The 26,052-nt window shown below is 46.7% G+C and overlaps 2 protein-coding genes across 3 annotated transcripts in view; one reads left to right on the plus strand and one right to left on the minus strand.

Annotated features, from left to right (window-relative positions):
• Positions 1-3,733: 3,733 nt before the first annotated feature.
• On the plus strand, positions 3,734-8,726 carry LOC106499904 (CMP-N-acetylneuraminate-beta-galactosamide-alpha-2,3-sialyltransferase 2-like). Its single transcript, XM_013961533.2, has 6 exons — positions 3,734-4,003; positions 4,901-5,091; positions 5,608-5,787; positions 6,405-6,450; positions 6,876-6,995; positions 8,256-8,726. The coding sequence occupies exons 1-6, from the start codon at positions 3,734-3,736 to the stop codon at positions 8,421-8,423; spliced, it is 975 nt and encodes a 324-aa protein (XP_013816987.1). The 3' UTR covers positions 8,424-8,726.
• Positions 8,727-11,404: 2,678 nt separating this feature from the next.
• ERGIC3 (ERGIC and golgi 3) overlaps positions 11,405-26,052 on the minus strand; it is a 30,586-nt gene continuing 15,938 nt past the window's right edge. Inside the window, exons 8-13 of one of the 2 annotated variants that reach the window (XM_067307494.1) lie at positions 21,791-21,822; positions 21,027-21,123; positions 19,219-19,283; positions 15,348-15,484; positions 13,984-14,039; positions 11,405-12,122 (exon numbers count right to left, since the gene is read on the minus strand). In XM_067307494.1, coding sequence (XP_067163595.1) covers positions 12,043-12,122; positions 13,984-14,039; positions 15,348-15,484; positions 19,219-19,283; positions 21,027-21,123; positions 21,791-21,822 — 467 coding nt within the window. In that variant the 3' untranslated portion in view covers positions 11,405-12,042. Of the gene's footprint in view, positions 12,123-13,983; positions 14,040-15,347; positions 15,485-15,879; positions 16,147-19,218; positions 19,284-21,026; positions 21,124-21,790; positions 21,823-26,052 lie in introns of those variants that run through there. The other variant, XR_010885975.1, reaches the window with a different exon arrangement.

A 26,052-nucleotide genomic window follows, 5' to 3' on the forward strand; every position in this document is an offset into this window, starting at 1 on the left:
GGCTATGCCAGTTTACCTGGAGCCCCCCCTGTCCAGTCACACTGGGAGGCAGCTCAAAACTGAAGGTCTGGAGAAGATCTGAGTCAAAAATTAAAATTGTGTTTTGGCCACATTTGTCACACAGGTTTGTTTCCATAGAAAGTCAAGGGCCAAAGTGGACAAATCAATGCATTTTGGACTCAGGAGTGCTGACCTTCTCCCATGGGCCTCGTTGCAGTGCTTCAGGCCTAGGCTGCTTTTAGCTTCCAGGTGACACCATGGTCATTCTTCATGGACAAAGGACACAGTGTCTCCCAGGGCTACATAGCCGTGGGGCTCCTCTCTGCTGAGATCTTGGGGTCAGAGGAAGCCCAAGCAAGGGAGAAGGTGCCTACAAGGATGGTCCAGGCTCTCTTCAGGATGGAGTGGTATTGGCCAGAGACACCTCAGCACCCCAAAATGTGAGGTCCAGGGCTTGGCTGGTGTTTGGCTGTACCTCAGCAGCCCACAGCTGGCTGGGCACCAGCAGCACTGGGTGTCAGCACCCACTGAGATGCCAGGATAGCACCTGCCCCAAGCCCCACTCCAGACCGGCAGACACTGGGCAGGGGGAATGGCACCCGGCTCTGACGGGGAGCAGCCCGCTGTGCCCCCTAGGTGCTGAGAGGCCCTGCTGTGCGGGGTAGCCGGGTCAGGCCCTGGGCTCAGCCTGGGGGCGGCAGGAAATGCCAGGGGAGGGACAAGCAGCCCTGAGCTGACACCACAGCACGTCAGGAGGCACAGATTTCCTCCTTGTCTCGGGGCAGCACTTCCTCTTCTTGCTGCCGCTCGTTTTGTCTAGTGACAGCACACGGATGCTGGCGAGGCTGCCGAGCCCTGCCCACCCGGCCTGGAACCGTCTTCGTCACCCATCCCTCCTCGGCAGCGCTTCCCCTGAGAAGGTGAGGGCCACAGGGCAGGCTCTGGGGCTGGCCTGCTCTGGGCCGGGGGGCCACGGTGCCCTTGGGGCCTGTTTCTCGGCCGAGGGAGGCTGGGGAGCTCCCGGCAGCATCTCTTGGGGCAGCTGCGCAGAGCGAGGCCGGACCCAGGTCTCAGGCAGCTAGATGCACCCAGTGCCTCTGCAGCGGCCCCGTGTCTGTGACGGGGCGGCTCAGGGAGCCGCAGCCCATGGCCACGGTGCTCCTGACCGAAGAGCACCTCTGGGTGCACGATTTGGGCGGGTGCTTCAGCTGCTGTGGGTGAGTGGCTCCTCCTTGGAGTGGTGTGGGCTCGGCAGGCACGGGTGGCAGCAGTCCTCTTTTTGGCTCCTCCAGCCTGGCTGGGGCCAGGGCTGGGCTGCTGTCTTGGTGGCGCGGGCAGAGAGCAGAGGGTGAACCAGGCATCTGCCTTGGTGCCCCATCTGCTCCAGGGCTGTGTCAGTCTAGGGCCACAGGTGGGAGATGGGGCAGTTCGTTTGCTTCCTATTGCCAGTCTGTGCCCCTCCAGAGCCCTGCCGGGAGCAGCCACCTCACCCTGGTTTCAGGCAACTGGAAAAAGCTTCATGCAATATTCACTGCGCTGCCCTCGTCCCCCGGCTCTTGGCTTAATGGAGCTCCCGGCGCTGGCTGTGCAGCCGCCAGCTGGCTCTTCCCCCTCTCCGCGGGCTGCGGGTTTAATAGCCTCAGAGGCTCTGTAAGTTCCCGAAACAGCCTTCTCCCCTTGCCCGGGGGATCACTGGCTCCTCGCCTGATGGACACGACAGACGCATGCTTTTTGCCTCCATTACAGCAAAAGCTGGTAGTTGCCGGTGGAGGATAAAAGATTAAATCAGAGATCTGTGGCTACGAGCAAGAAAAGCATCGGGGAGCTTCTGGGTCCTGCTTTCCACCTTTGTGCCCGTGCTTGGGGGTTAGGAGCTGGCCTGTTCCTGGCTTCCCAGCCAAGCTCTTCCTGTGTGTGAGCACAGACCTGCCTGCGATTGCATTTCCGGTGTGCTGATGGTGGCTTTTTTCCCCCCCCGCTTCAACAAGAAGTGACATAGTCAGTTTTGAAAGGGCAGATTTGCAGAGGGATGGTGTAATGGTCTCCCCAGCTGGGACTGTTCAATCTGCTCCCATCTCCTTTTGCTGACTCTGCTCTTTGCTCCAGCACTGTCTCCGCTTGGACCCCGAGGAGTGGCAGTTGTGGCATTAGAGCATGCATCTTCCGGGCCAGTTTTGAGGCCAGCTGGTTGGATACCACAGCGAGCAGGTACGTCAGCGCTGTAGAAGGTGCAGAAAATGTTTAAGGTAGAGAAATGAACCTAGTGCTTATCTGTGGGGTCCAGCATCTGGTCTGCTTTGGCCTCATGGTCTGAGGTGGGTTCAGCTTTGTCCCCAGTTCAGGTGAGTCCTGAGAGGAAAGGAGGAGATGCAGGGGCTGTGTGAAAGACCAAGCGTTCCTATGAAGGACAGGATGTATTTTCTGTCCTTCAGCTTTTCAAATGCAGAGCTGAGGCCCAAGCCTGCTGTGGCAGTGAGCTGTGAGCTGCTTCTGAACCCAAGGCGGAGGGGGTCCCGCATGGTTCTGCCCTTCAGGCTCTCCTTGGCCCACTGGAGCCAGGTCCTGTTCCAGGGCTCACCTGCAAAAGGCAGGCTGAGCACTTTATAAACTCTGTGAGGCCGAGACAACCCTTTTCCCTCTGACTTTAGGTTTATGTGTGTGTGTTTGGGGCCAGACAGAAGAAGGGAAGGGCAATATTTCACTCTCAAATGCACATATTTAAGAAAAGTTGATGCACATGTACACACACACACACACACACACACACACACACACACACAGAGCTATTGCTCCTTCTTGGTTCTTCACCATGGCAATGATTAATTGTCTGTTAAACTGCAAAACCTCAGGGGTAGCGGGTAATGCATAAGCCATCGGATGCTGCGGAGCTGTGAGGCGCTCCAGGCGCGGTGGCCTGGCTCCTGCACTCCAATGGCGCTATGCAACCCTTGCGTGCGCGCAGAGGTGGCAGCTTAGCGTGTCATCGAGCAGAGAAAGCAGGGTGGACATCAAGCTGATTTGCTTTTTTGTGGCTGCTGTTCCAGAGAGAAGCTGCAGTTTGGCTCAAGGCTGAAGCAAAAAGAAGCTTAACCACTGGTTTGCAAACTTTTTTTTTGTTTTCGATGTGCAGATCTTAAAGTTTTGCAGTCAGAGAGTAACTCCTTGTACAGCAAATATTGCCAACTGGCCATATCTTGTCCCAAGTAACTTTGACAGTGTCAGAAGTAGACCAGGGTCTCCTGGGGGCCTACAGGGCCTGAAGAGCCCAATGGGACTGCCTTTGCTATCTCACATTTTTCCATATTGCACCACCTGCAGAGCATGTCTGGGGTGGGCAGCGCTGACATCCTGCTGCAGGGACTCCCTGCAAAAGCCAGCCTCAAAAATGGCTCAAGGGATCTGTTTTGGTTTTCCTGGTGTTTTAATGACCAGAACAATAACGCCATTGAATGGTTTTTAAAAGGAAAACCTTACTGGGATATTTCAGTTCCCTGCCAGTCAGGGGAGCAGTGGGGGCTGGAGTTGCCTTTTTTTTTTTTTTTTTTTTTTTGTATTTTTATTAGTATTTATTGAGGGTGGGAGGAGGGGACAGGAGCTTGAGGCTGTCACAGACCCACATCCGGGGTCCCCGGAGGCTGGGCAGGGACGGAGGGAGGGAGGAAGGGGGCCTGCTCTTGCCTGCAGTGCCACTGCCACGGTGCCTTGAAATGTCTTGTTGCAGGTGGTATGAGGGATGATGTGCCGGAAGCGTGCTCAGGTGCTCGTGGCCTTGTGCCTCGTGCTCTTTCTATGGCAGTATTTCCGAGCCCCCACAGCCAGCATTGGCCGCTTCTTCTGGTCTCCATCTCTCCTCAATGCCCGCCTCGAGCCCCTGGTCACTGCCCACTGCACCGTCAGCGTCAACAGCTCAGCCTGGTTTAAGGCCCGCTACGATGCAGCCGTGGGGCCCCTGCTGACGGTGCAAGCCCAGGACCTCTCCCCTGATGTTATTCGGTGGTGGCTGGTGAGTGGGAGCGTTGTCGAGTGCTCGGGGCTCTTCCCTGGCACCTGAAACCTGTTTGCAGCAGGGCAGGCCCAGGACGAGGCGCAGTCAGAAGCACACGTGTGTGGAGGGGAAGGGGGTGCAGAGACCCCAGGCAGGGTCCGGAGGCTGCCTGTCTCTCCGGGGTGAGGGGCAGCGGCAACCAGCGCTGGCAGGAGAGGAGCTGTGGCCCAAGTGCCAGGGACAGAGGAGGGCAGCCACCGGGACATCCCTCCGTTGGTTGTCTGCCTTGCTGCTCCTCTCGCCAGCTTGCGGGAGCCCCTGTGGCCACTCAGCTCCAGGCAGAGCCCCGGGAGGCTGGGGGTCCCTGTGCCTCGTCGCAGGGTGCTCTGGGGGCAGCAATTCACAGCCAGTTGCAACCTTGACCCCCGGTGCTCCCTCTGCGCAGGCAGGTCCCTGCTCCCCAAATGCGCCCACTTGGCCACCACGCGCTTCCCCAGCCTGGCTGGCTCTGGCTGCTGGGGCAGGCTGGTGGGGAAGGCAGCCTCTCACTGGCGAAGAAGCGGGGTGCAGAGACACAGGGAGTTGAGCAGGTACCAGGGATGCTGAGCGCAGCCTCCCAGCCCGGTGTCGTCTCTATCTGCCCCCCCCTCTAAAAGCCAAGCCAGCTTTGACATCAGATCAGAGGCCTTGCTCAAGGCCTCCTCTGGGCAAGTTTTGAGTATTCCTGTGCCCCTCTCCCTCCCCTGGGCTGTACTACCCTCACCATGAAACGCTTTTCCTAATACCCAAGAGGGCTTTTTGTCTGTGTGACTTGTGCTTTCGCTGGGCACCTCTGGGAAGGGTTGGGCTCCATGAGCTCTCCCCTAGGAGCCCTGTGGGGCTGATGCCAACCTGTCTCTGCCCTTGCCCCGCTAGAAGCTACAGGGCTCCCAGAGCGGAGCCCAGCTCCAGGCGACAATCCAGAGCCTCTTCGCCATCCTCCCATCCCCAACCAGCAGCACCTGGGCTGCAGCCCAGTGCAGGACTTGCGCTGTGGTGGGAAATTCGGGGCGGCTAAAAGGATCCAGCCACGGGCCACAGATCGACTCCCATGACTGGGTGCTGAGGTGAGTGTACCCAAGGGGGCTTGGGCTGGCCCAGCCCTGGGCCCTGCTCTGTCCCCTCCAGGAGCCTGGCGGACCACGGGCAGCCCCACAAAAGCCTAGGCACAGAGACAAACCCCATGTGTCCCCAGGCAGAGGCACAGGGCCCTTGGGCTGGGTGATTAATGATGCTGCCCCTGCTGTCTGGAGCCCCCCCAGCCCATGCTGGCACCACAAGGGTGAGAAGTGCCCCAGCACGTCACTTCCCAGGGGATAGCAGCCCTCTGGGTAAATAGGAGGGCCCATGCCCAGGTCCTGCCCTGCTCCTTGCTCCTGTGATGGCCAAGACGAAGCCAGGGCCTGCTCCCTGCACACAGCCCAGAGCACACACCAGCCCCACGTTGGCCAAGCTCTCCTTCCCTTGCTTTCTAGCCAGGGCAGACCAGAGTTCCTGCCTGGCAAGACCAGCACCTCAGGACCCAAATGGTCCCACATGGCATGTGGCTTCATTTTGGGACTCCTTTTGGCCCCCTCCCCTAGGATGAACAGAGCAAAGATAGCGGGCTTCGAGGTGGATGTTGGCATGAGAACAACCCATCACTTCATGTACCCAGAAAGTGCAGTGAACCTCTGGCCTGGTGTCCACCTTGTCCTTGTCCCCTTTAAGCCACTGGACCTGAAGTGGGTGGCCAGCGCCTTTTCGACAGGAGAACTCACACAGTGCGTAGCCTCCCACTGTCGCGTGTGGCCTGGGTCTTCAGGGGGGGCGGGTGGGGGCATGTTGCTTGTGCCAGAAACACTGGGGCATGAAGCGAGGTGGCCCATTTGCCTTGGGGAACCTGGCCCCTCTACAGGCTCCACTCTTCTGGCTGAAGAAAGGGCTCAGAGCCCCCTGGGGACAGGCCTGGCATCTCTGTGCTGTGTTTTGGGGAAGCTGGTGCCAACCCTTCCCTGCAGGGCTCAGGTGTCCCGTGGCAGCATGGTTGGGATGGAGGTTGTCCCAGCTGTGTGGCTGTGGATTTGACGTGAGCCTTCCTAGCTGGCTCCTCGGGGCGGCTGCCTCCCTATGTTCTGGCAGGGGGCATGGAGGGAGCACAATGCAGGGCTGTGCCCTGCCTCAAATGGTGCTGGAGCCTTTTGGGAGCCAGACCAGGTCATGGCCACACTGTGGGGCAAGCCTGGAAGGCTGCAGGGTTGCCATGTGCCCTGGCGCTGGTCATCACAGCAGTCCTCTAAAGACCATGTGCCTTTGAAGGAGAGGCCCCCGGGGAAGCTGCTTTCCTCCTGAGATGGTGCAGGTTGGCCTCCAGCTCACCAGTGTCCTGTCACTTTTACAGCACGTACACAAGAGTCAAACAGTTCATCAAAGCTGACCGAAACAAGGTAAGAGCTGGGTGGGCTTCCAGGGAGCACCCCTGCCTGCAGCCTCTGGTGGGGGCCTGGGCCAGCGGGGGTGGACGCCTGGCTGCCCCATGTGCTGGGGCTGTCGAGTCAACAGGGAGGAAGGGGCTGGTGGTCACCAGTGAACCTGCATGACTATAAGATGTGGCACAACCTAAAAGGGTTTGCAAGGCAGCACAGGAGCCTGCTGCCTTCCCTTCCTGGCTGGCGCAGGGGGAGGCAGGGTTCCTTCAGCCAAGGCTGGTCTGGTCCCTCGGGCAGGCAGCAGCAAGTGGGATGTGGAAGAGAGGGGCTGGGAAGGCTGATGTCCACTCTAGCATCGCCCTGGTGGTGGCAGGGGTTGGCTGTCCTGCTTGTAGCGCTGTGGCAAACTGACTGCTGGGGCTGTGCTCTGCTCCCCTGCTCAGGTGCTGATCCTGAGCCCTGCTTTTCTCAAGTACATTCATGACAACTGGACACAGCACCACGGGAAGTACCCCTCCACTGGCTTCACCGCGCTGCTCTTCGCCTTGCACGCCTGCCAGCAGGTGAGTGTGGCCAGCGGGCCCAGGTGCAGCCCTGAAATGCAGTGAGGGCAGCTGAGCCCCAGCGCCTGGCTGTGTCACCATCACGTGCGGCTCTGTGGCCTTGTGGCTCTGTGAGGTGCTATGGGCTCAGCCTCGTGCTCTCTGTGGGCACAAAGCGCAGAAAGGACCTTGGGGTGTCCCTAGTCCAGCTCTCCACTCACACCAGGGCTAAATTCAAGACAGGTTGCTCAAGGTCTTGTGCAGCCAAATTTTGAAAATCCTGCAGGATGGAGAACCCTGCACCTCTCTGGACCCTCAACCCAAGATGGCTGCACCACTCATGGGGAAGAGGTTGTCTTTTTGGCCAAAGAGCATTTCCTTTGCTGCCTGTCATCCTTTTGCAGCTGTCAGAAGGGCTTGGCTCCAGCTTCACTGTAGCTTCTGCTTTGGTAGTTTGTTGACAGCTCTCAGGTACTGGGGTGCTCAAACCGGATGCCACATGCAGCCCCAGCCTTCCCAGTGTCATGTGCAGGTCACGGCTCTCGTCCTGCTGGCTATGCTTTTGCCAGTGTAGGCCGGGATGTGGTCAACCTTGCTGCAAAGGCACACCCAAGTCCTTTGCTGTAGTGGTGCTTCCCTGGTGGTCAGCCTCCAGCCTGCCCCAGTGCCAGGGTTGTTCTGGCCCAGCTGCAGAACAGCCGTGCAGGCAGAAGGCTGCGGCTGTGCCTCACGCCGGCTGTGCTACAAGAAGCCCCTCTGGCCATGGCCCTGCTCCTGTTGGTACCTACGTTACCCACAGCTGAATGTTGCTGTTTGGAGTAACAACACCATGCAAAGAGAAACTCCCTGCATGCAGCATGCAGCCTGCTGGCACCACGTGCTGAGCTCTGTACCCCATGTCTCAGGCTGTGGCAGGAGCTGGCCACCACTACAGGCTATGAGTTGAGCTTTGTCCCATTTCCATGAGCAGGGTGATCCTGCAGGAGGGCTAGGATGTTCCTCCGAGGAGCTGCTGCCCTTGCCTGCCTCACTCACCTTGTTTCCCCTGAAATCTGCATCAAACCCCCAGCTTCCTAATGACCGGCTAGGGACGTGAGCAACCCCGTTACTGGTGGCCACAGTCCCAGGCTCTTGTGCTTCATGCCAAGAGATGACTTCTCCCACTCTGGCCTCAGTAGACCAGAAGCTGCACAAAGATTTGGTAAAGGGCAGGCATGGTCTGCATGCTCTTGGGCCGATGGAGTGCCCATGTAGCAATGATTCTTGCTGATGTGTGTGCAGGTCTCTGTGTTTGGCTTTGGAGCAGACACCAAAGGGAACTGGCATCACTACTGGGAAGAAAACCGCTACTCTGGAGCCTTCCGCAGGACAAAGGTCCACGATGCTGATGTCGAATTCAGCATCATCAAGAGACTGGCAGCTGAAGGCAGGATTTTTTTCTACGAATGACAGATTTCCAAGAAACTGAAGCCAGGGTGTTAGCACAGGAACTGGCAGACACCTGCACCTGCTGACACCTGCATCAGCTCTTTAGCTTGCTTCTCCCACCAGTGCTGCTGCAAGCCAGTAGCCCTTGGTCCTACACCTGATTGTTCCTGCCACCCTCCCAGCCTGCTGCTTCAGGGTTGGTTGAGCTGGTCCCACCAGCTCGGTACTGCAGACAGGGATTAGCATGGGCTGCGGCAGCAGCTTAGTTTGCCTAGGAGATGTCTGCTGTAGGTCCTGCTTCTTCACCAAAGAAGACACCAAGGGTGAGGAGCTGAGGCTAACCTCTAGCTTCTGGAGTCCTCAAATTGGTGAGTTCCATCCCAGGCAGCTGTGAGCTTAACTTAGGACACATTCAAGTAGATGGGAGAGTTATGCTAGGTCTGAGCTGGTTGTTGCTGCAGGGGGAAATGCGCACAGAAAGAAGGGCACAACCTCAGGGGCTCAGGCCCTGGGCTGGGTGGGAAGGATGGGGGGAGGTGACAGGCCTCCTGCGGCACAGGGGACACTGCCTTTTGGTGGAAACAGGGTGGGCATGGCCGGGCAGGGACACAGCTGGGCCAGAGGGAGAGCCCAGGGCTCTGCCTCTGCCTGCTGGGAGGCAGTGGGGGCAGGACAGAGCTTGTGAGCTGCTGCACGTGGCCCTCTGTGACCCACGCAGCAGATGACTGCTCTGAATCAGGCGAGAAGAGGGCACGCTGGCAAAGTTCAAACCCGAGCTCTGCAAACTAGCCCCCAGCCATCTACATGGCAACATATTACTACTACTTCCCTTCACGGCATTTGCACAGATCTGTCTGTGCGATGGAACCAAAGTTTCCACCCACTGGTGATGTTTGGGGAGGTTTCACATTGGCTCGTCGGGCAGGTGGAGGGAGGGGCATCTTCCGTTCCTGTTTTTTTATAACTAGGGAAGTATTTAAAAAATGATTTTAAAGAACAGTAAGAAAGGAAAAATCAAGTGTGCAAAAGTCGGACGATGGCAGAATTAAATACTGTTGAAAGGATCTTACGTTAAATACACTTGGAAACTATGTGTGAATCTAACTCGTTAACATTCGTTTTACTCATTTTTTGAGCTCTTACTCTCACTGCTTGGAAAATACAGTATAATTGATCTCAGCCCTGGCCTGTACAAAGAGATTCCAGACCATGGAGCCCAAAAGGAGGTTTTCTCCTCCAGAGCAAGGCAGGTTTACCTGATGGCTCTGCCATCCTTACAGGGAACAGAAAGAGGCAAGTAGCAGCTTGCTCTGGCAAGGTCACTTTCAGGACACTGAGCACCTCCCCACACCTGCGCTTGTGAAAGGTGCTTTGCTGACACGTCAGATGGCGCCCGCTTCCTTTTGCCCATAGCCTGCAAAATCCAAGAGCTTAAGCAGTGCAGCCGGATTCTTTCAGAACAGCTGCAAAGAAAAGAAACAGCTTTTCAGACGTGCTCTGAAAAACCTGCCAACCATGGAACGACCCAGGCTGCCGTGGTTCCGTCCTCTCCTTGGGATGGAATTACCACGGCAGCGGCTTGTAGTTTCCTGCTTTAAATTGCAAACGTGAACACCCTTGAACCAGACTGAGCTTTTCGTGGCTACATCACATTAGCAACTTAGTCTTTCAGGCAGTCTGTTAAAATTGCCAGATCTCTTTCTTACTTAAAAGCTCCCATCCTGTAATAAAAATCCGTGTTACTCCCTGTATGAACTATTAAGTTTCATCTAATTTCTACCTCTCCAGGTAGAATCTTCATTTCTGTATGAGTTTTCTGTTTCCCCTTTAAGGCTCTGTCAGCACTTTATCTGGAAAACACTGAGTAAGATTAAACTGCCCTGTCCCTGCTCTGAGAATTTCCTTTCTGAACAGCCAGCCGTGGTTTCCTTTTTATTCGGTTCCCCTCCACAGCGTGCAATTCTTGTGCTTACTCTTTCATCTCTCCTTTCTTTTCTCACAGTGCTGAGGAGAGTTCAGTGTGATGCTCTCTAATGCTCTTCTGAGGTCTGACAAGTAACTGGCTTTTCTTACTAAAGACAAGCAATTAGTTGGAAATTGCTTAACTGTGGGTTAAACCCTTAGTACATTATTTCCATTATCTTCACACTCTTTTTTATCCTTTAAAATTTAATTATAAAGTCATATGCTCTGCTGAGTGACAAAGGGGCTAGAGCTGTTCAGACCACTTTTTGCTCCTTATAATAAATACAGGTACTATATGCTCTCTTTCCTCAAACCAGAGTAGTCAGGATCACCTGGTGGATTTATTAAATTCTTGTTTCAAATGTATTCTTTTACAAACCCATTTTTTTCTGTATTCTAGGATGGAGATAAGTCAGTCTCCTTACCCACACCTCAAATAGCTTCTGTTTGAAAAGCTTCTATATTCATTGTTTTGAAGGTAAATTCAAATAATTAAGCAAATACTACTTTCAAATTAATTATATTTATTCTCAAAGTTTTAAAATAACTTCCCCTCTGCATCATTTGACCCTGTGCCTGTCTCTGCACTGTAAAGGCCAAATTGGTTCAATTGCTTGGACTAAGTTTAGAGTAAATACAAGAATCTCAGCTAAACCGGAGCTGAATTTTCACAGCAATGAGTCTGTTTTGCCTCAGAATGAGGCAGGGATTCACAATTTTTTCTTTTTCCTCATTATTTTCCAAATTCTCACAATTTAATGTCTTCTGCCAGCCTCAGCACTAAGCATTTTACTTGCTTGCATAGACCATTAAAAAGAAAAAAAAAATCTTCAGCATCATGATATCTACATACTTTGCCACATTACAGGAATTCTCTGATTCAGTACCAATTTAGTACCAGGACTGATTCAAATAAATTAATTTAATTGTTCTTCTAAATGCTTTACCAAAACCCACAGAGGTTTAACTTTATTACAAAAGATAAACAGGGGAAGTGAAAAACACAATCCAATTTAAAAATTAATTAAAACTGTAAACAGTTTTTTTTTTTTTACTGAAACATCAACTTGCATCTTCCATAAAAACAGCAGTTTGGAGCAGCCAGAGAACACTGCAATGCCCCATGGTGTTGTAAGCACATCTTGTGTGCCAGCTCTTGCCACATTGCTCAGCCCAGTTGAAAGGAAAGCACGAGGGATCCAGCACATTTTCACAGAGATGTGGCATACAGCATGAGCACATTCAGAAACATTTTTAACAAAAAGAAAAAAAGATAGGTGGTGTTGCCAGAAAGTTTATTTCATGGCAACTTCAATCCGCTCCAGGTTTCATGACAATATAGTACCTTATTCCTGGAGATGAACACCATGCAGTATCTCCAGCAGCTCTTTTGGGAAGCAAATTTGATGAACATGGACAGACACAAAAGGGTTTATACAGTAGGGTCTGCACAGCCAGACAAGATGGCTAATGAATCTTTACAGCAGCAAGGTTCAAGCAGTTCCATCCACAAATTAATGCCAAACAAAGAATGATGAGACAGTAATGTAAGAGCGGTTGGGGCCATCTGGTAATTCCAAGCCTCTTCTCTTGTGCACACACAAGATCACATGTATTTTGAAAAAATCTGTTTAGCTCTGCTTAGAGTTTTTTGTGGAGTGAGGTCATTGTTTATTTATGTTGTCTTCCCAAGTTCAATTTTTTTCTGGATGGCACGTGCTGAGTGATAAATCAAGGAGTCAATGAATCCTGCAACTAAAAGGAGAAAACAGATCGATCAATCCAGACATTTCCCAAAGAGAGCACAGCTCCAAGGAAAGAAAACACAAACCCTTCTGTCAGTGGAAAAAAGAGAAAACAGCTGCGGCTGCTCAGAGGAATAAAGGTCCCCATCGCATTAGGAGAAACAAAATCCAGATCCAGGGGCAGACATGGCCATGCTTCTCCAGAAAAAGATTTCTCTTACAGTAGTAGAGATGAGACAAGCCAAGCTGCATGGGCTTACTGATGAGTGAGAAGAATTTGGAGAGGAAGTTCAATCTGGGAAGTTTATGCTGTTCCATTGCTCTGACATAGCTGGCCAAGGCAATGTTTCCCATTTCATGCTCATTTCGGTTACCTTAAAAGTAAGCCAGTCTATGCAATAAAGGGCATACTGCCCTTTATGGGAGACTGCAATGTGTACCAACCAAGGACACAAAACATAAAATAAAGTGATGCCTTTAGTTCTTTATGCAGTATTTTCCCCCAAAATCTCTCCAGCCAGGGCACTGAAAGAGTCTATTAATTCGTTGCTTGCTTGGGACCAAGAAAAATCTGAGAATGGGTTTACTGTTCCACAAAACTGCTACTCCAGACAACCCTGCTTCTATCAAGACAGCTTTCACAGGACAAGCTCCTGCTTGCCTAGCTCCCTCATTTTTATCTGAGGGAACACAGTGTGCCAGAAAGTGAAGACATTTTTAATGCCTTTGAGGCTTCCGTTTCTTTTTTCTTTCATTCAGCACTTCTAACCTAGGGAACAAGTAAGTGGTTTCTTGACCCTACACAAAGACAGACATTGTGATACTGCTTAAACTCACAGAGTAGCAGCTAAGAATTGATTCTTCTTTCTATTACTGAAAAATATGTAATTTTTGGTCTTGCTTTCTGGTCTTTCGGTTAACTCCCCAGATGACTGTCATTTGTGGCTGTTTTGCCTTGAAAATATTTCTACTTGTGGGATGAGTTTGATGCTGTAACACAAAAACTGTTACACAGCTGATTTATCTGTCCCCTAGAAAACAGAAAGTCTAAACATGACATTCGGCAGCAAACACTATGAACTGGATGTCACTGCTTGAGGACACTTGCCTTTGTCATAAAAATAATTTTTGAAATTATGAGCTTCTTGGGTCCAACAAGGTCTGCTAACTAGATCTCAAGGCTGGCCATTCACAACCACTTGAACATCTCCGACCACACTTCGGAGCACCCTGGGTTACTAGCTGGAGTGCAAGGCTGGACTAAGGCTGGGCCCTGCCACATGCATGGAGCTAAGTGTGTGCTAATCAGCTATTGCAGAAACCAGTGTTGGGAGTCAAGTCCAGAGACTCAAATGGCTCTGCAGGAGCCAGTCTCCCATTACAGGACTCAGGCTAATCGGGAAGGCTACATTTAGTCCCTGCAGAGCACTCAATGGAGCTTCTGTGTCCAGGAACACAGTTTGAGACCTCCTAGCTGGCTCTGCCCATGGCAGCTTGGGTTCATGGATTTTATCAGCTTAGGTTCCACATGAAAGCAACTATCTGCTTGTAGACCCTGGCTGGCCAAGAAAACAGTACAGCTGCATTCATATGGATATGAAAGACTGCATTATTTGAAAACAAAATGTTTTGTAGAGCAAAAAGAAATACTATGATAGGTCTACTTTTGTTGTGTCTTGGAAGTCTGCAGTGCTAATAGCATTTTGATGCCTCTCCCATAGCTCTGCAGAACATGCCATACCCCCTCCTGAAGGTGGAAATCATCTTACCTGAGAAAACATGGGCTTATCACCAACCATGCAGACTTAAGGAACAGTAAGATGGCAAATGTTTGCACTTTAGAGAGAAAAAAAGATTTAAAGGTGCAATACCTGTAAATATGCCTCCAACGATAGCGCAAACTCCCGTAAGAAAGTGTGTAAAGGGCCTAGAATGAGGAAAACAATTTGAACAATCAGCATGACTTCAAATATCAAAAAGATAAATAAGAATTGACTAATACAAACTAATTCATAAATACAAAAATATTAATTATACTACATATATATACACCATATAAATATTAATAACTTACAATTAACAAATTTAACAATCAAATAACCCCTATCAGCAATGAGATGGAGTCCATATTTTTCCCATCCATATTTTTACTGAACAACAGCACTGTATGCATAATAAGCTAAACTGCAACCTTGGGAGGACTGAATTTACAGAGCTGAAGGATGGACTTTTCATTCCTAAGATTTTAGCCACTCCTGCTCAGACAGAATTCACAACAGGCTGGTATAACGCAGAAACAAAATCTCCAAGCATTTGTTAATGCTAATACATTTTAAGGTGTTGAATTTAGCCCTGTCTCATTATGATCCTAAAAGATCTGACAGCCACAACCCATTCTGTTTCCCTGTAATCACAAGCCTGTGATTAACTAAGGACTCTGAAAGAAGAAACAGGTTCCACTCTGACTACAACATACAGAAAAGTTACAGGAAATGCAAAAAAACACATTGGGTCGGTGTGAGTGCCACTGTAGGTGCTGGTAAGATGTTCTCTGGACAGTGAAAAATATAAGAAATTGCAGTTTTATCAATTGGTCATATTAATTATGCTACATAAAACCAGGAGATTCTAGTCTTCCTATTAAGAGAATTCACAAGTTGTTTAGCTCTGGATATAGAGATACCTTCATAACTTTCTCCAAAATGTGGAATTTCAGACTGGCGTCTTAAGCTTGCAAGACTTTTTGGAAAAGGAAAGAAAAGACTTGGGACACCTTTTTCTCTTCATCAAAAGAGAGAGCTTCCACACTTGTTTCTCAGGAGAACTGCGCCATCAGAGCCAGTCCTCAGGCTACCACAGGAGAAGCCTGCCAGAAGGTGTAGTGGGACAGTAGTACAAAGAGATGGTTCTTATGATTTGCAAAAGGCTTTGAGGAAATTAGTCTGAACTATGAACCAGTATATCAGACTTCTGCTCACTGAACCAATTTACTTCTTCGTCTTGATACTGAATTCAGATGCTTCAGGTAATAACAGAAAACCCAAAATCCACTTTAGGTGTTTACACTGAGAGGAATTGCATCTAGGAGTGCCCCTTCATCTCTGCTGACTGTGAAGGGGGCTTGGATGACTTTCAGGTGTCTGTACTGTAGTGTCTAAGTGAGGCTGGTGTTTTAAGCTATGCAAAAAGACAAAATCAATATAGGGTGAATGAAAAAAATCAAAAGGTCTCTTACCTGTGTTTCTCTGTCAGCTTCACCATCATGGGAGAAAGCTCATAGAGCACAAATACACCAGGCAGACCTTGGTCTCCTATTAGCCCATTGGCTATTTTCTCATGCCGTGTAACTGAAAACTGGTTTGTCCTCACCACCTAGTGGGAAACAAACAGGGCGAGCATAGCTTTGTTAACAAGGAAGAGAAAAGGCTACTGAAACATGAGCTCAGTGGACCAACCCTGTACAAACATTTGTGTGAGACCTGAGTTTAATCACAGTTTTAAGGACTGTAAGGAGCACCACCAATATGAGGTCTACTTTTACTACAGGGCCACATCTAGTCCAACGAATGAACTCTGGATCACTCTCCAGGCTTGACTATTTTGTTGTCTGCTGGCCAGCACAAGCTTTTCTTCTTGATCTCAATCCCAACCCCCCTCAACACCTGTAGAGCACCAGTCTGGAGGCCTCCTTGCAGCTCCCCTACGGCAGAGGCCTGCAGTGCACCTTTCTGCAGGGCTGACCCTGCATGGTTCTCCTCTCAGCTTACCAGCTTTGCCCACAGTAAAAATATTCCCATTATGTTCTTTCTGCCGTTCGCATTTTTGATGCCTAGGCTACTATTGCATTTGTCCTTGGTAGAGGTCTGAGTCGTTATATTTGACACCAACTCAAGATCTTTGCTTCAGTACTTCAAAGTCCTTCTGTTTTGAGCCATCAGCTTTTGTCCATTTTTGTCCATTTAAAACTAATTGTCTCAAATATTTTCTTCCTTGTATACCAAGTCCATGTCATTCTCTGCCAATCTGCGGTCCACCTAGAGTGGTTGAGGAGACAGGACAGACGTACAGTTTGCAAGTGGTTTAGATTCCAGAGGCACAGACCTACTTGACTTCCTAAGCCTCCTGGCTTAGCTTCACCCTGCTACTGTCACTCTCATGAGTCAGAGCCATGAACTCCGCAACACAATCACTTCCTAAGACCCTCTAACACTTGACACTTGACGCTTGCAGTACTGAGCTTCCACACAATAAAATGAAAAATCATCTCCCCACATGAAGCATCAGGAGCCAATGCTCAGATACCACTTTGTGTAGAATAAATGGAATCTGGAAGAAAGGGTATCATACAACCCTCTGATAGCTGCAGTTTGAGAAGGCTACACACATCCAAGAGTGTGAAAAAAGGAAATAACAGGCAAAGACAGGAGAATTTCAGGACTGCAGAAGCTTCAGGACTCCCATCTTTGTGCAAATCAAAGATAACTGATCACCCTGCAGTAGTATTCCGTGCCTTGTGATTCTTCTACATGTTGTTCATACCAGTCCTATTCTTAGAGCAAATAAATTGGGTTTATATAAAATGAAATTATATTCTATCATCCCTAGTAACTTATCTGTCAAAAATCATGATTCAAGCTGAAAATATACTATTCAGTTTCTTTAAAAAATTCCAGGCTTTGGGGTTCCAAGTACTGAATATGTAAGACAGGCCATGGAATAAGTTTGGCAGCACAGTGTGATCCACAGTTACCATAGTTACCATAAGTATAAATGATCATGCCTATTTTGAGTAATGGTCTGCAAGGATTCCTCTCCCACTGACTGAAAAGCAATTCTTTTGACAGGAGAAGACCTTTGAAAAGTGAATGAAAAGTGAAGCAGCTCTACAATAGAATTAGAGATTTCATCTAGAGAAATGTAAGCCATCGTATACTGGGAGGTGGCTATAAGAACAGGGCTCCCATTAATTATCCTTTATACTTCAGGAATTTCAACCATCCACAGAAACTGCAGAGGGATCCTGAATCCAAGTAGAATGTGCTCTGATATGGCCTGGAAGGTTCTACCAATACCACCTCACAGCAAGCAACTTCCATTCAACTTCCAGGAAAAAAGGGTAGGTCCAAGAAAGACAGAGGATTTGAGGAAAAGTGGTCCACATAAGAATTTATCACATGAAAACTGATTCTTGAAAACTGTTTCAGTCTTTGAATGAAGAAATAAAAATTACATCTACCTTGCAAAAGGACACTGTTCCAGCAAGCCATTCTTGGCTTTCATGCCAAGAGTTATGAATTGCTCTGCTCACGTTGCTCTAGAATAGCTTTACTTGAGCATCTATATTATATCCACTGTGGCCATGTGGTTCCTCAGACTTGTGGTTCCTATACAGCCTCTGAGATAATTAATAATTTGCTGGTGATTTTAATTTCAATGTGCCTAAAAGCAACATGAAGGTTGTGTTGACATGCAGTAGTATGTTGCTCTGATTGCAAAGGTATGTGTTGTATGCCTGAGTATGGCATGAGTCTGGGTGAAGAGTCAGTCTATGGGTTCCCAGTATTGTGGAGTTTGTACAGGGTTGTAAGACTCTGTAGGACATGGGAATTAAATTCTGCCATAGATACATCCATGTATAAATCAGTCCCTGCACTGAATAAGCCCCAGAATCACACTTGGGTTTCATCTTAGAGGAAACTGGTTTGTTCAACAAGAGAACCTGGGCATGAACTATCCATGCAGTGCAGGTGATATGTAACCAAAATCTGGGAGCCAGCTACCGAGCTAAGCCATCTTGTATGTGAATGTACTCAGTGGTATTGGTGCATGTGGAACCTCTGTCTCTCCCTGCCAGGGTTAGATAAGCACATCTGGGGTGCTACTGGTGTTGAAGTCAGCACAGCAGTAGAGCTGCTGCCTCTACTGGTGTTTACAATAGAAACAAATGATTTCCATCATTCTGCTGCCCCAGACAATCACACTTGATGGTTTTGTGAAAGGAGAGGGAGAAATGGAGAGGGAAAAATGGAGAAGTCCCCCATAGCTCCTGAGAGCCCCTGCAGAATACTAACAACCAAAAAGGAAGCTTCATGATGGATGAAAGAAGCAACAGTTCTTCCTGCTCTCTCAAGAGGTCTTAAGAACAGAGCATAAGTTTGTCTCTGTTCTCAGGATCTTCCTCTCACCCTGGTATTTTCTGGGTAATTTGTTTATCATATCTGTCCAGAAAGAAGGACATATTCTGAGAGGAGGCCTGAAATCTAGCTAGACTCTTTCGGAGGCTAATGAAGAAGTTCTTAAATTGGAGACATGCTGATCTTGGGTCATTCTTCAAAGAACACTTTTAGGATATCCTTGCTGCTTTGACTTCCCCTGAGCATGGATTATGAGGGATGCAAACCTGAACATGAGGAAAATGGCACAGTAACTTTGAACTAGGTAGGATGGAGGCTGAAATATGCTTATCACTGTAACACACTCCGGATGATGTTACTCCATAGAAATTGTTATTCTTGCTAGGGTTGTTTACATGAAAAAGGTTGAACAGTTTGCATTGCTTCCACCAAGTCAGATAAAGAATATGATCAGAGTCAGAATATGAGGAGAAAGTCTTTGAAGATTTTGCATTTGTTCTAGAGAGTGAGGAAGTGGATTAACTGCTATGTCAAAATAAAAATAAAACCTAAAGAACATTATTCAGAACTGTGAAATGTTGATTATTCCTACTGAATTACTAGTTACACCTAAGAATTGGAGATGAGAGAGTTGAAGCCATCTAATAAAGACATTTGTTTAGAATAAACAGATTTTAAAATATACAAAACTGAAAACAAGAAAGAAGTACTTTTTTGCACAGAATCTCGCTGGGATCCCATCTTGTGCTATAAAAAAGAACCAAGTAACAGTTGAGGCCACTTCACCTCTTACAGCTATGGCACCAGCAGCGAGCGACACAGGTACGACCACAGTAGATACTATTATATTAAGGCATAACCTGATCTCATGTGTAAGTCAATGCATGTGCACCAAGAGAAGATAAAAGAATATCATGTAGATTTTGGATTTTTATAAAAACCCAAATCAATAGGAAAAAAAAAAGTACTTACTTCACCATCTACTTTCATATACACTGTGGGGACCACTTTGACAAAATACTGAAACATCATGGAAGCTACAAGCAAAGACAGAGAGACACAATGAATAAACAACTGTATTAAATGGTAGAGCTGTAAAAGTTTAATTGACAGGACAGGTGGGCACGGATTCTGTTTTCTTCAGAGAAATTTCTCAAGAAATATCTTTTTGCACCATAGCTACTAGACATGTTCAATGAGAATGAAGTTAATGTCTGACATTAGTTTTCCTTTTTCCAAAGTGGACCTGGTTCCTTATCCAACCAGAAACGAAATGAGCAGCTCTTTGGCCTTGACTAAATGAAAGAATTTTTTTAAACCAGTTACCTTACTATACTTTTACCCGTTCATCTTCTCTCCAGAAAATTCTTATTCTAACACAGGAAAACTTTTCTATTTAATAGCATAACTGTAAGAAAAGATTCTCAACTCTAAATAAGTATCCTACATCAACTTAATTAACACTATACTTATTTGCGTAGAAACATGGTGTTTATCACATGAGGAGATGAAGAGAAGGCTTGGACCAATGCAGAAAAAATAGGTGAACTCTTTCTGCTATCTGCGAACAGTCTGTTCCTTCAGTTCTCTTAATAATAATGGAAGGTAGCAGTCACTTTGAAAAACTGTTTCGATGAAATTCCCATAGGAGAATATTATTCATCAATTTCTACTGAAGGAGGAATCCTCAAATGTAGCTAGTGTGCAATAAACATAAATTTGCCCTACAATCTTTTACTTTTACTCTTTTTTCAGACTATGTCTTCAGTCCTAATAATTCCTCAAGAATTTGCCAACCAGTTCTCTGTGGCCCAATATGGAAAGCTTTAGCCTACAAAGAGAATTTTATCAGACAGCTGTGGGCTCCCTCTCAGAGAGTTTGTTACTCCACAAAAAGCCAACAGCATCTTGACACCTCTTCATTTCTCTGTATTTTATTTTAAGCACCATCTTTGAGTTTGGGTGTAACAATTAAAAGAGACATTGAAAAAATTTAGAAGAACATTATATACCCTGCCCCTTCCACATTCAGGTAGGATAACAGTCCTACCACCATCTCAAAGCAAATGACTTCTTTCTCCAAGCTTTATTATATAACAATAACACAAATGTCTGCAAAGACAAACTTTGCAGACTTTAGTGCATCTAAAAAAATAACTGATCTCTGCAGTGGCATATAAAGTACCATGGTCAGTATCTTTTATGAAAAATGCACACAAGCAGGCTTGTATGAATAAACCAAGATTAAAGTTTGAGCAGCAGTAGCATGCGGAGAGAGATGTCTTTCCTTCTCAAGCAGGCAGATCAGAGCTATCTACAAAAGATCCATAATATTTCAACTTAACTGCAGCTGTTATTGATGGGTAGAGCAATGCCAGACAGACACCATGGCTCTACAGCAAGTATCAGTTAGGCCCTTCTTCTCTATTCTGCATCTTTTGGTTATTTCTTACTACACACAGCAGCTAGGTAGGGCTCTCCCTGAACTAAACATGATGTAGATGTTCAGTAATGATGTGCTGTGCCTTCTGTTGTATCTCCACTAAAACAGAAAAGAGAAATTTTTCAGAAAGGTCACAGAATCAAAACAAAAAACACAGGCAGACTTGTCCCAGATGAATGAAGGGACCTGTTTCCGAAAGAGCACATTGTGGAGGAGTCCAAGTTTTATGCAGTGCTGCCAGGGTTCTTGCTACAGCCTGGGAACTTTGCTCCTGTTCTCTTATAACACTTATTAATTACAAATACTTAAGAAGAGATATCTCTCAGCTGGCTTTTACCTTGCTGTGCAGTGACATCTGTCCCATCCAAAGGGTTCACAATGCCTGGATAATCTCTTCCAAATGAGAGATGTTTGATATAGTGCGTCATATTGATCTGAAACAGAAATACTAATAACTCAAACTGCATAGCAGCCCGGGGGAGGTAAAGAGCCTGAAGTTAATTATTTATATCTTTTTCTGAGAGTAGCTCTGGAATAGAGCCAGGTTCTTCTTTAACTCTGCATTTCCTAACAGTAAACTGAAAAGCATCTGCTCTTCTTGTTATTCACAGGAGATTCCAAAACATGGAATTTCTCCCTTTCCTGTTGGAAATCCCCAAGTCCTGGTGCTCTCCCCTCCCATCCACAGAGTAGGCTCCTCCACCCGCTCCTCCCTCTGCCACAGGAGCACCATTCTGTCAAGTGCCTTGGTGGTACAGGTATAGGTAACACCTGCCTTGCTCCCAGGGCAAGGTAAACTCAGATAGATCCAGAAGCAGTTGTGCAAATGGCATCCCTCGGAGACTGGGAAGCACAGGTTCAGAACCAAGGTGGTGGCACTGCGGGGTCTCAGGAAGAGGGAAAGAGGCTGGCCAGGCAACATGATGTCCTGGAACATACTTTGGATTTCTGTGCGAAAACAGGTCCCAGATTCTGCTCAGATTCATAAAGCTTAAAGCCAGCTGGGTTCAATATGCCAGGATCTCAACATGGCAACATGAAGAAAATCCAGAAGGAAAATAAACTGAAAGAATTGGGACACTGTGTCTTGGAAACACTTACATTATCAAGTCCGAAGCTCTGGAGATCGTGAACTGTAACAGAAAAATAGTTTAATAATGTAGTTCAGACAATGATATCAAGCATATCTGTTTACCTTATTTAAGCTTATGAGGGAGCTCCTTTTACTTCCATTGCTAAAATTGCAAGAAACTTGGATTTCTCTCTTATTTGCAGTAGGGCACATGATAGATAAAACCGTTGTAATTCCCCTTCTCACAAAGATTAGCCACTGACAGAGCAAAGGAAAGTACTTTTAATTTAGAGTTAATTCAGATTAGACATTTCAGTCCTCACTGGAATATATTCTTAAGGCAGGGGAAAGAGCAAGCTCCTGGGGTGAGCAAGGATAATTTCACTAGTATCTCAGTTGCTAGCTGATACCCATTTTAGTTTTTGCTTAGCTCCTTTAACTACTGTAGAACACTAGTACAACAGATCTAGACTAACAACTGAGCAGAGCTTCTGCCTTAAACAGTATCACATGAAAGCATCCAGAAGAAATCATCAGCATCTTAGCAACAGAGCACTCCTACAAGCCTTGTTATTGCCACCCAAGGAACACATAGGGAAAAGAAAAGTCTTTGCAGGGACAGCCCGAGCAGGGTTTTGCAAGTCACAGAGAGGGGCTGAGTGCTACCCCTGGGGGGTATCGGCCTGCTCTCTCTCTGCATTTCCTGCATTCATCAGTCTCTTGGTGTTGGCAGCGCTGTGCACCCAGAAGAGACATGGCAAAGATACGGATAACAGGAGGCAAATTTTTAATGGAACTAGTATCTTCTTGTTGGCTACTTAAGTGATTTTATTTAAGGCCAGAAGCATCAGTCTGAGGATGGAAGTATAACTTACATCTAAATTGCTGTATCACTCCTACAGGTGTATCCAAAGTTATATAACCAACCTAAAGCAGCCAGTCTTTTAACAGGCTGTGGCACATTTTAACAGGTAGATTCATGTGCTCAGGAAGCCAGACTTCACCTTTCATTTTAGCAAAGAAAACCACAGTTCAGGAACTGTGGGCTATTAGTTTACAAGCTGATGGAGTCAGGTCACCAAGCACTGCTGTATTATTAATAAAGATTAAGAATGCTGCTCTCTTAAAAGGTTTTTGATATACAATCTAGCACAAGAAAGGCTGCAAAACTAAAGAATTGATGGAAACTAACCTCTCCTTTAAAACAAATATTTCTTTAACATGAGTATACCATACATTTTCTACTAACATCTTTCTATAAAATAACAGAAGGTTTATCTGTGTTTACATAAAACTCACTAAAAATAAAGATACCTGCATGCAAAACACAGGCCATACTGTTAGAACAGGAAATGCTAAGCCTGAACTATATATACTCTTCTTTCTCCTAAGGCTTTGATCTAGGAAAGCCACACTGCATTTCACAACTAAAATATTCAACACTCAGAAACTAAGGCTGCAGTCAGCGGAATTAAGGCAGTGGTTTTGCATTACAGACACAGCATTATGTTAAAAGCTCAGAGCTGCACTGGCTTCAGATGTTTCTGATTCTTTTTCTCCCTGTTCCTCTCTCTGAAGGAAGCGTGCAGACACATCACCACCACGAGCACAGCTGTTTGCGTGGCTGTGCTAGCAGTTGGATCACAGAATCCATTTGTCTTAAAAAAACCCAAAAAACAAAAAAACCCAAACTAACAAAAATTTGGAAATACATGTGAAATCAGCAATAGTGGGAGGGAAAGGAAGGAAAGGAGAAGTGGCAATGGGATTATACTACACTGTTTTTGTTACTGGTTACTAGAAACACCCTGTTTAATGTTGCAGTCAATAAAGTATTATGCACTTAAGTCAAGAGATAAGTGGGTTAGCTGTCAGTGAAGTGTTAAGACTCACTGCCTTTTGTACAGACACCAGTGAGATAATTTTGAGCTAACAACGAAATCCTACAGAGATTCTAGCCACAGCCGATCTGCATTTAAACTGGACTACTAATGAAACAGTCTTTGTCCCCCTGTTCATTCTGTTGATGGCTCGTGGCCATCCCACCACCTTCTCTGTGCTGAACCACATCTGAGAATGTAACAGACTGAAATGTAAGTATTGCTTTATTCGAGGCAATTTTTGCAGCCAGATCAGCTGCTAAATAAGGTTAATGACACAATTGCACAAACGCTTGTGCTAGCACACTGCAGTGATGGATACAAGCAACTGGCACAGAGGGGGGCAGGAATGCTTCTCGGTGACTGTGCTGGTAGGAGACTACACAAGGTTATGGTGTTTTTCAGTTTTAGTGCTTGAGCAGTCACATTCGTTAGCATGGGAAGTGGGAGCTGAGGGCTAGCGAGGTTGAGAAATCTTACAGTAGTAGCAGAGTATGAGAGAAATTCAAGAGAAGCACCTAAGAAAGACCAGTCATTAACTACCATGTTAAACTAGATTTACCTTGTGTATGACCCATTTTAACAGTTGTAGCTATTTAAAATACGATTTCCTCATATTGCTCTGCTATAATTCTCTATATGTAAAATGTTGATTAATATTTTTATAAAATATTTCTCTACTAAATGATTTACAACTCTGTGAAAAAGCATGATCTATACATTCAGTTTCTAAAACAGTTTTCCACCAGACTAAAGATTTATTTATCTTTGATCACTGAGGCTTATGCTAAGGACATGTATAGACACTCTGGGTTGGAGATAAACGTTTAGCTAACCGTAGTTTTCTTAACATAAAACAACAGGCTATTTAGCCTACTTAGGGAAGAAAAACAGCAAGGAAACAGAAGATCTTAAGAAACTATCAGCTAGGACCAGAGACTGTTATTTCTAAGGAAACATAAACACATTCTTTTCTTTCTGTAACTGCACCTAAGTGCTTAGCTAGGTAAAATACAGAAACATCTTAGGTTTGTCAAGGAGTCTATCCATTTTTATATAATCTAGTCTTCTTCAGTGTTTTAGTAACATAATTTTAAGAGCTGCTCTGTCTGAAGAATTCTCCCCATCTTGTTTTTCTGACCTGAACAACCTCAAAGCTTCCTGGGTGACCTTAAAATCTGTGCCTCAGTCCTTTATCTGTAAAACAGGGCTAACAGCACTTCCTGCCACTGAGGATTCTGAAAATAAATACACTAAGATTGCAAGAAACTCAAGACACAGCTACTTAAACATGTTGCTCCAAAGTGTGCTAGGACACCAAGTTTTAAACTGGGGATGAATTTTCTCGAGGAAAATATCTTATAGGAGCACAGCGGTGGGAAGATGGTGAGAGTGGGATAAGAATGCGTTGTGAAGAGAGGACTGAGGCAGGCAGCAACACCAAAAGCATTGCAACTTGGGGGAGGGAATGAGCAGAACAGAGAGACTGAGCCCTCTACCAGACGTTACTGAGCTGAAACATCACATCTAACCTGTAAACACTGTGATTCTCTCACCCTTAAAAAAATGATTTACAACCCCCCAGAAAACCTTCTTTTGAGTATTCTGAAACTAGCAGGTTTGGTGCATGAATTCTCAGCAGAAATTCTCTAGCCTGTTGTACAAATGAGATTAAACAAGATAATTATCCCATCAGACTTCAAAAGACAGAAGTCTCTCCAACTTGTTACCGTGTCCCCCTCAATTATGTTATCTGCACAGAACAACTAATAATCCACCAACACATTATCTCCGACACTGACATATTAAAATCATTTAAGTCAAAGATTCTCAACCTTTTCCAAATGGTGATCTCATTTACCACATAAGAATGACCTGGGATGGTTCTCCTTTTAGCTTTCAGGAAATCTTCTCAAATCCCAGCCTAGATCAACAGCTCCTCCCAAAGGAGATTTATGGGCACAGCAAATATTAGAAATTAGATTAGTTCTGTAGTAAACAGTTTTGAAAAAGAAAGGATATAGCAACACTTACTCTCAACAGCGTGCACTGCAAAAATGAGCAGAGTAGGAGAGAAAAGAGAAATATTCAGATCCTTATAATGAAAAGCAGAGATTCAGATAAAGCAGCATTTAAAACTCATACCAAAAAGAGGAAGAACAATTGCTTTGCTGGTGTGTTTTCCACATATAAAGACTCCCTAGCTATCCAAAGAACTGATAAATGGAGCAGCAACAATTGAAAGAGTAATTGAGAAAAAAAAATGCAGGAATTAATCACTAAAAGAAAAAATACAGTGGGATGCCCATATATTTCAAATAAGCTCCGAAGAAGCATGCCAGACAACACTGATATTTAGATCCCATTTCTTTCAGTCCCTTAGGGTAGTGGAAAGGTTATTTTATGAGCAA

This window comes from Apteryx mantelli, chromosome 18 (assembly GCF_036417845.1).
Source record: "Apteryx mantelli isolate bAptMan1 chromosome 18, bAptMan1.hap1, whole genome shotgun sequence".
Classification (NCBI taxonomy): domain Eukaryota; kingdom Metazoa; phylum Chordata; class Aves; order Apterygiformes; family Apterygidae; genus Apteryx; species Apteryx mantelli.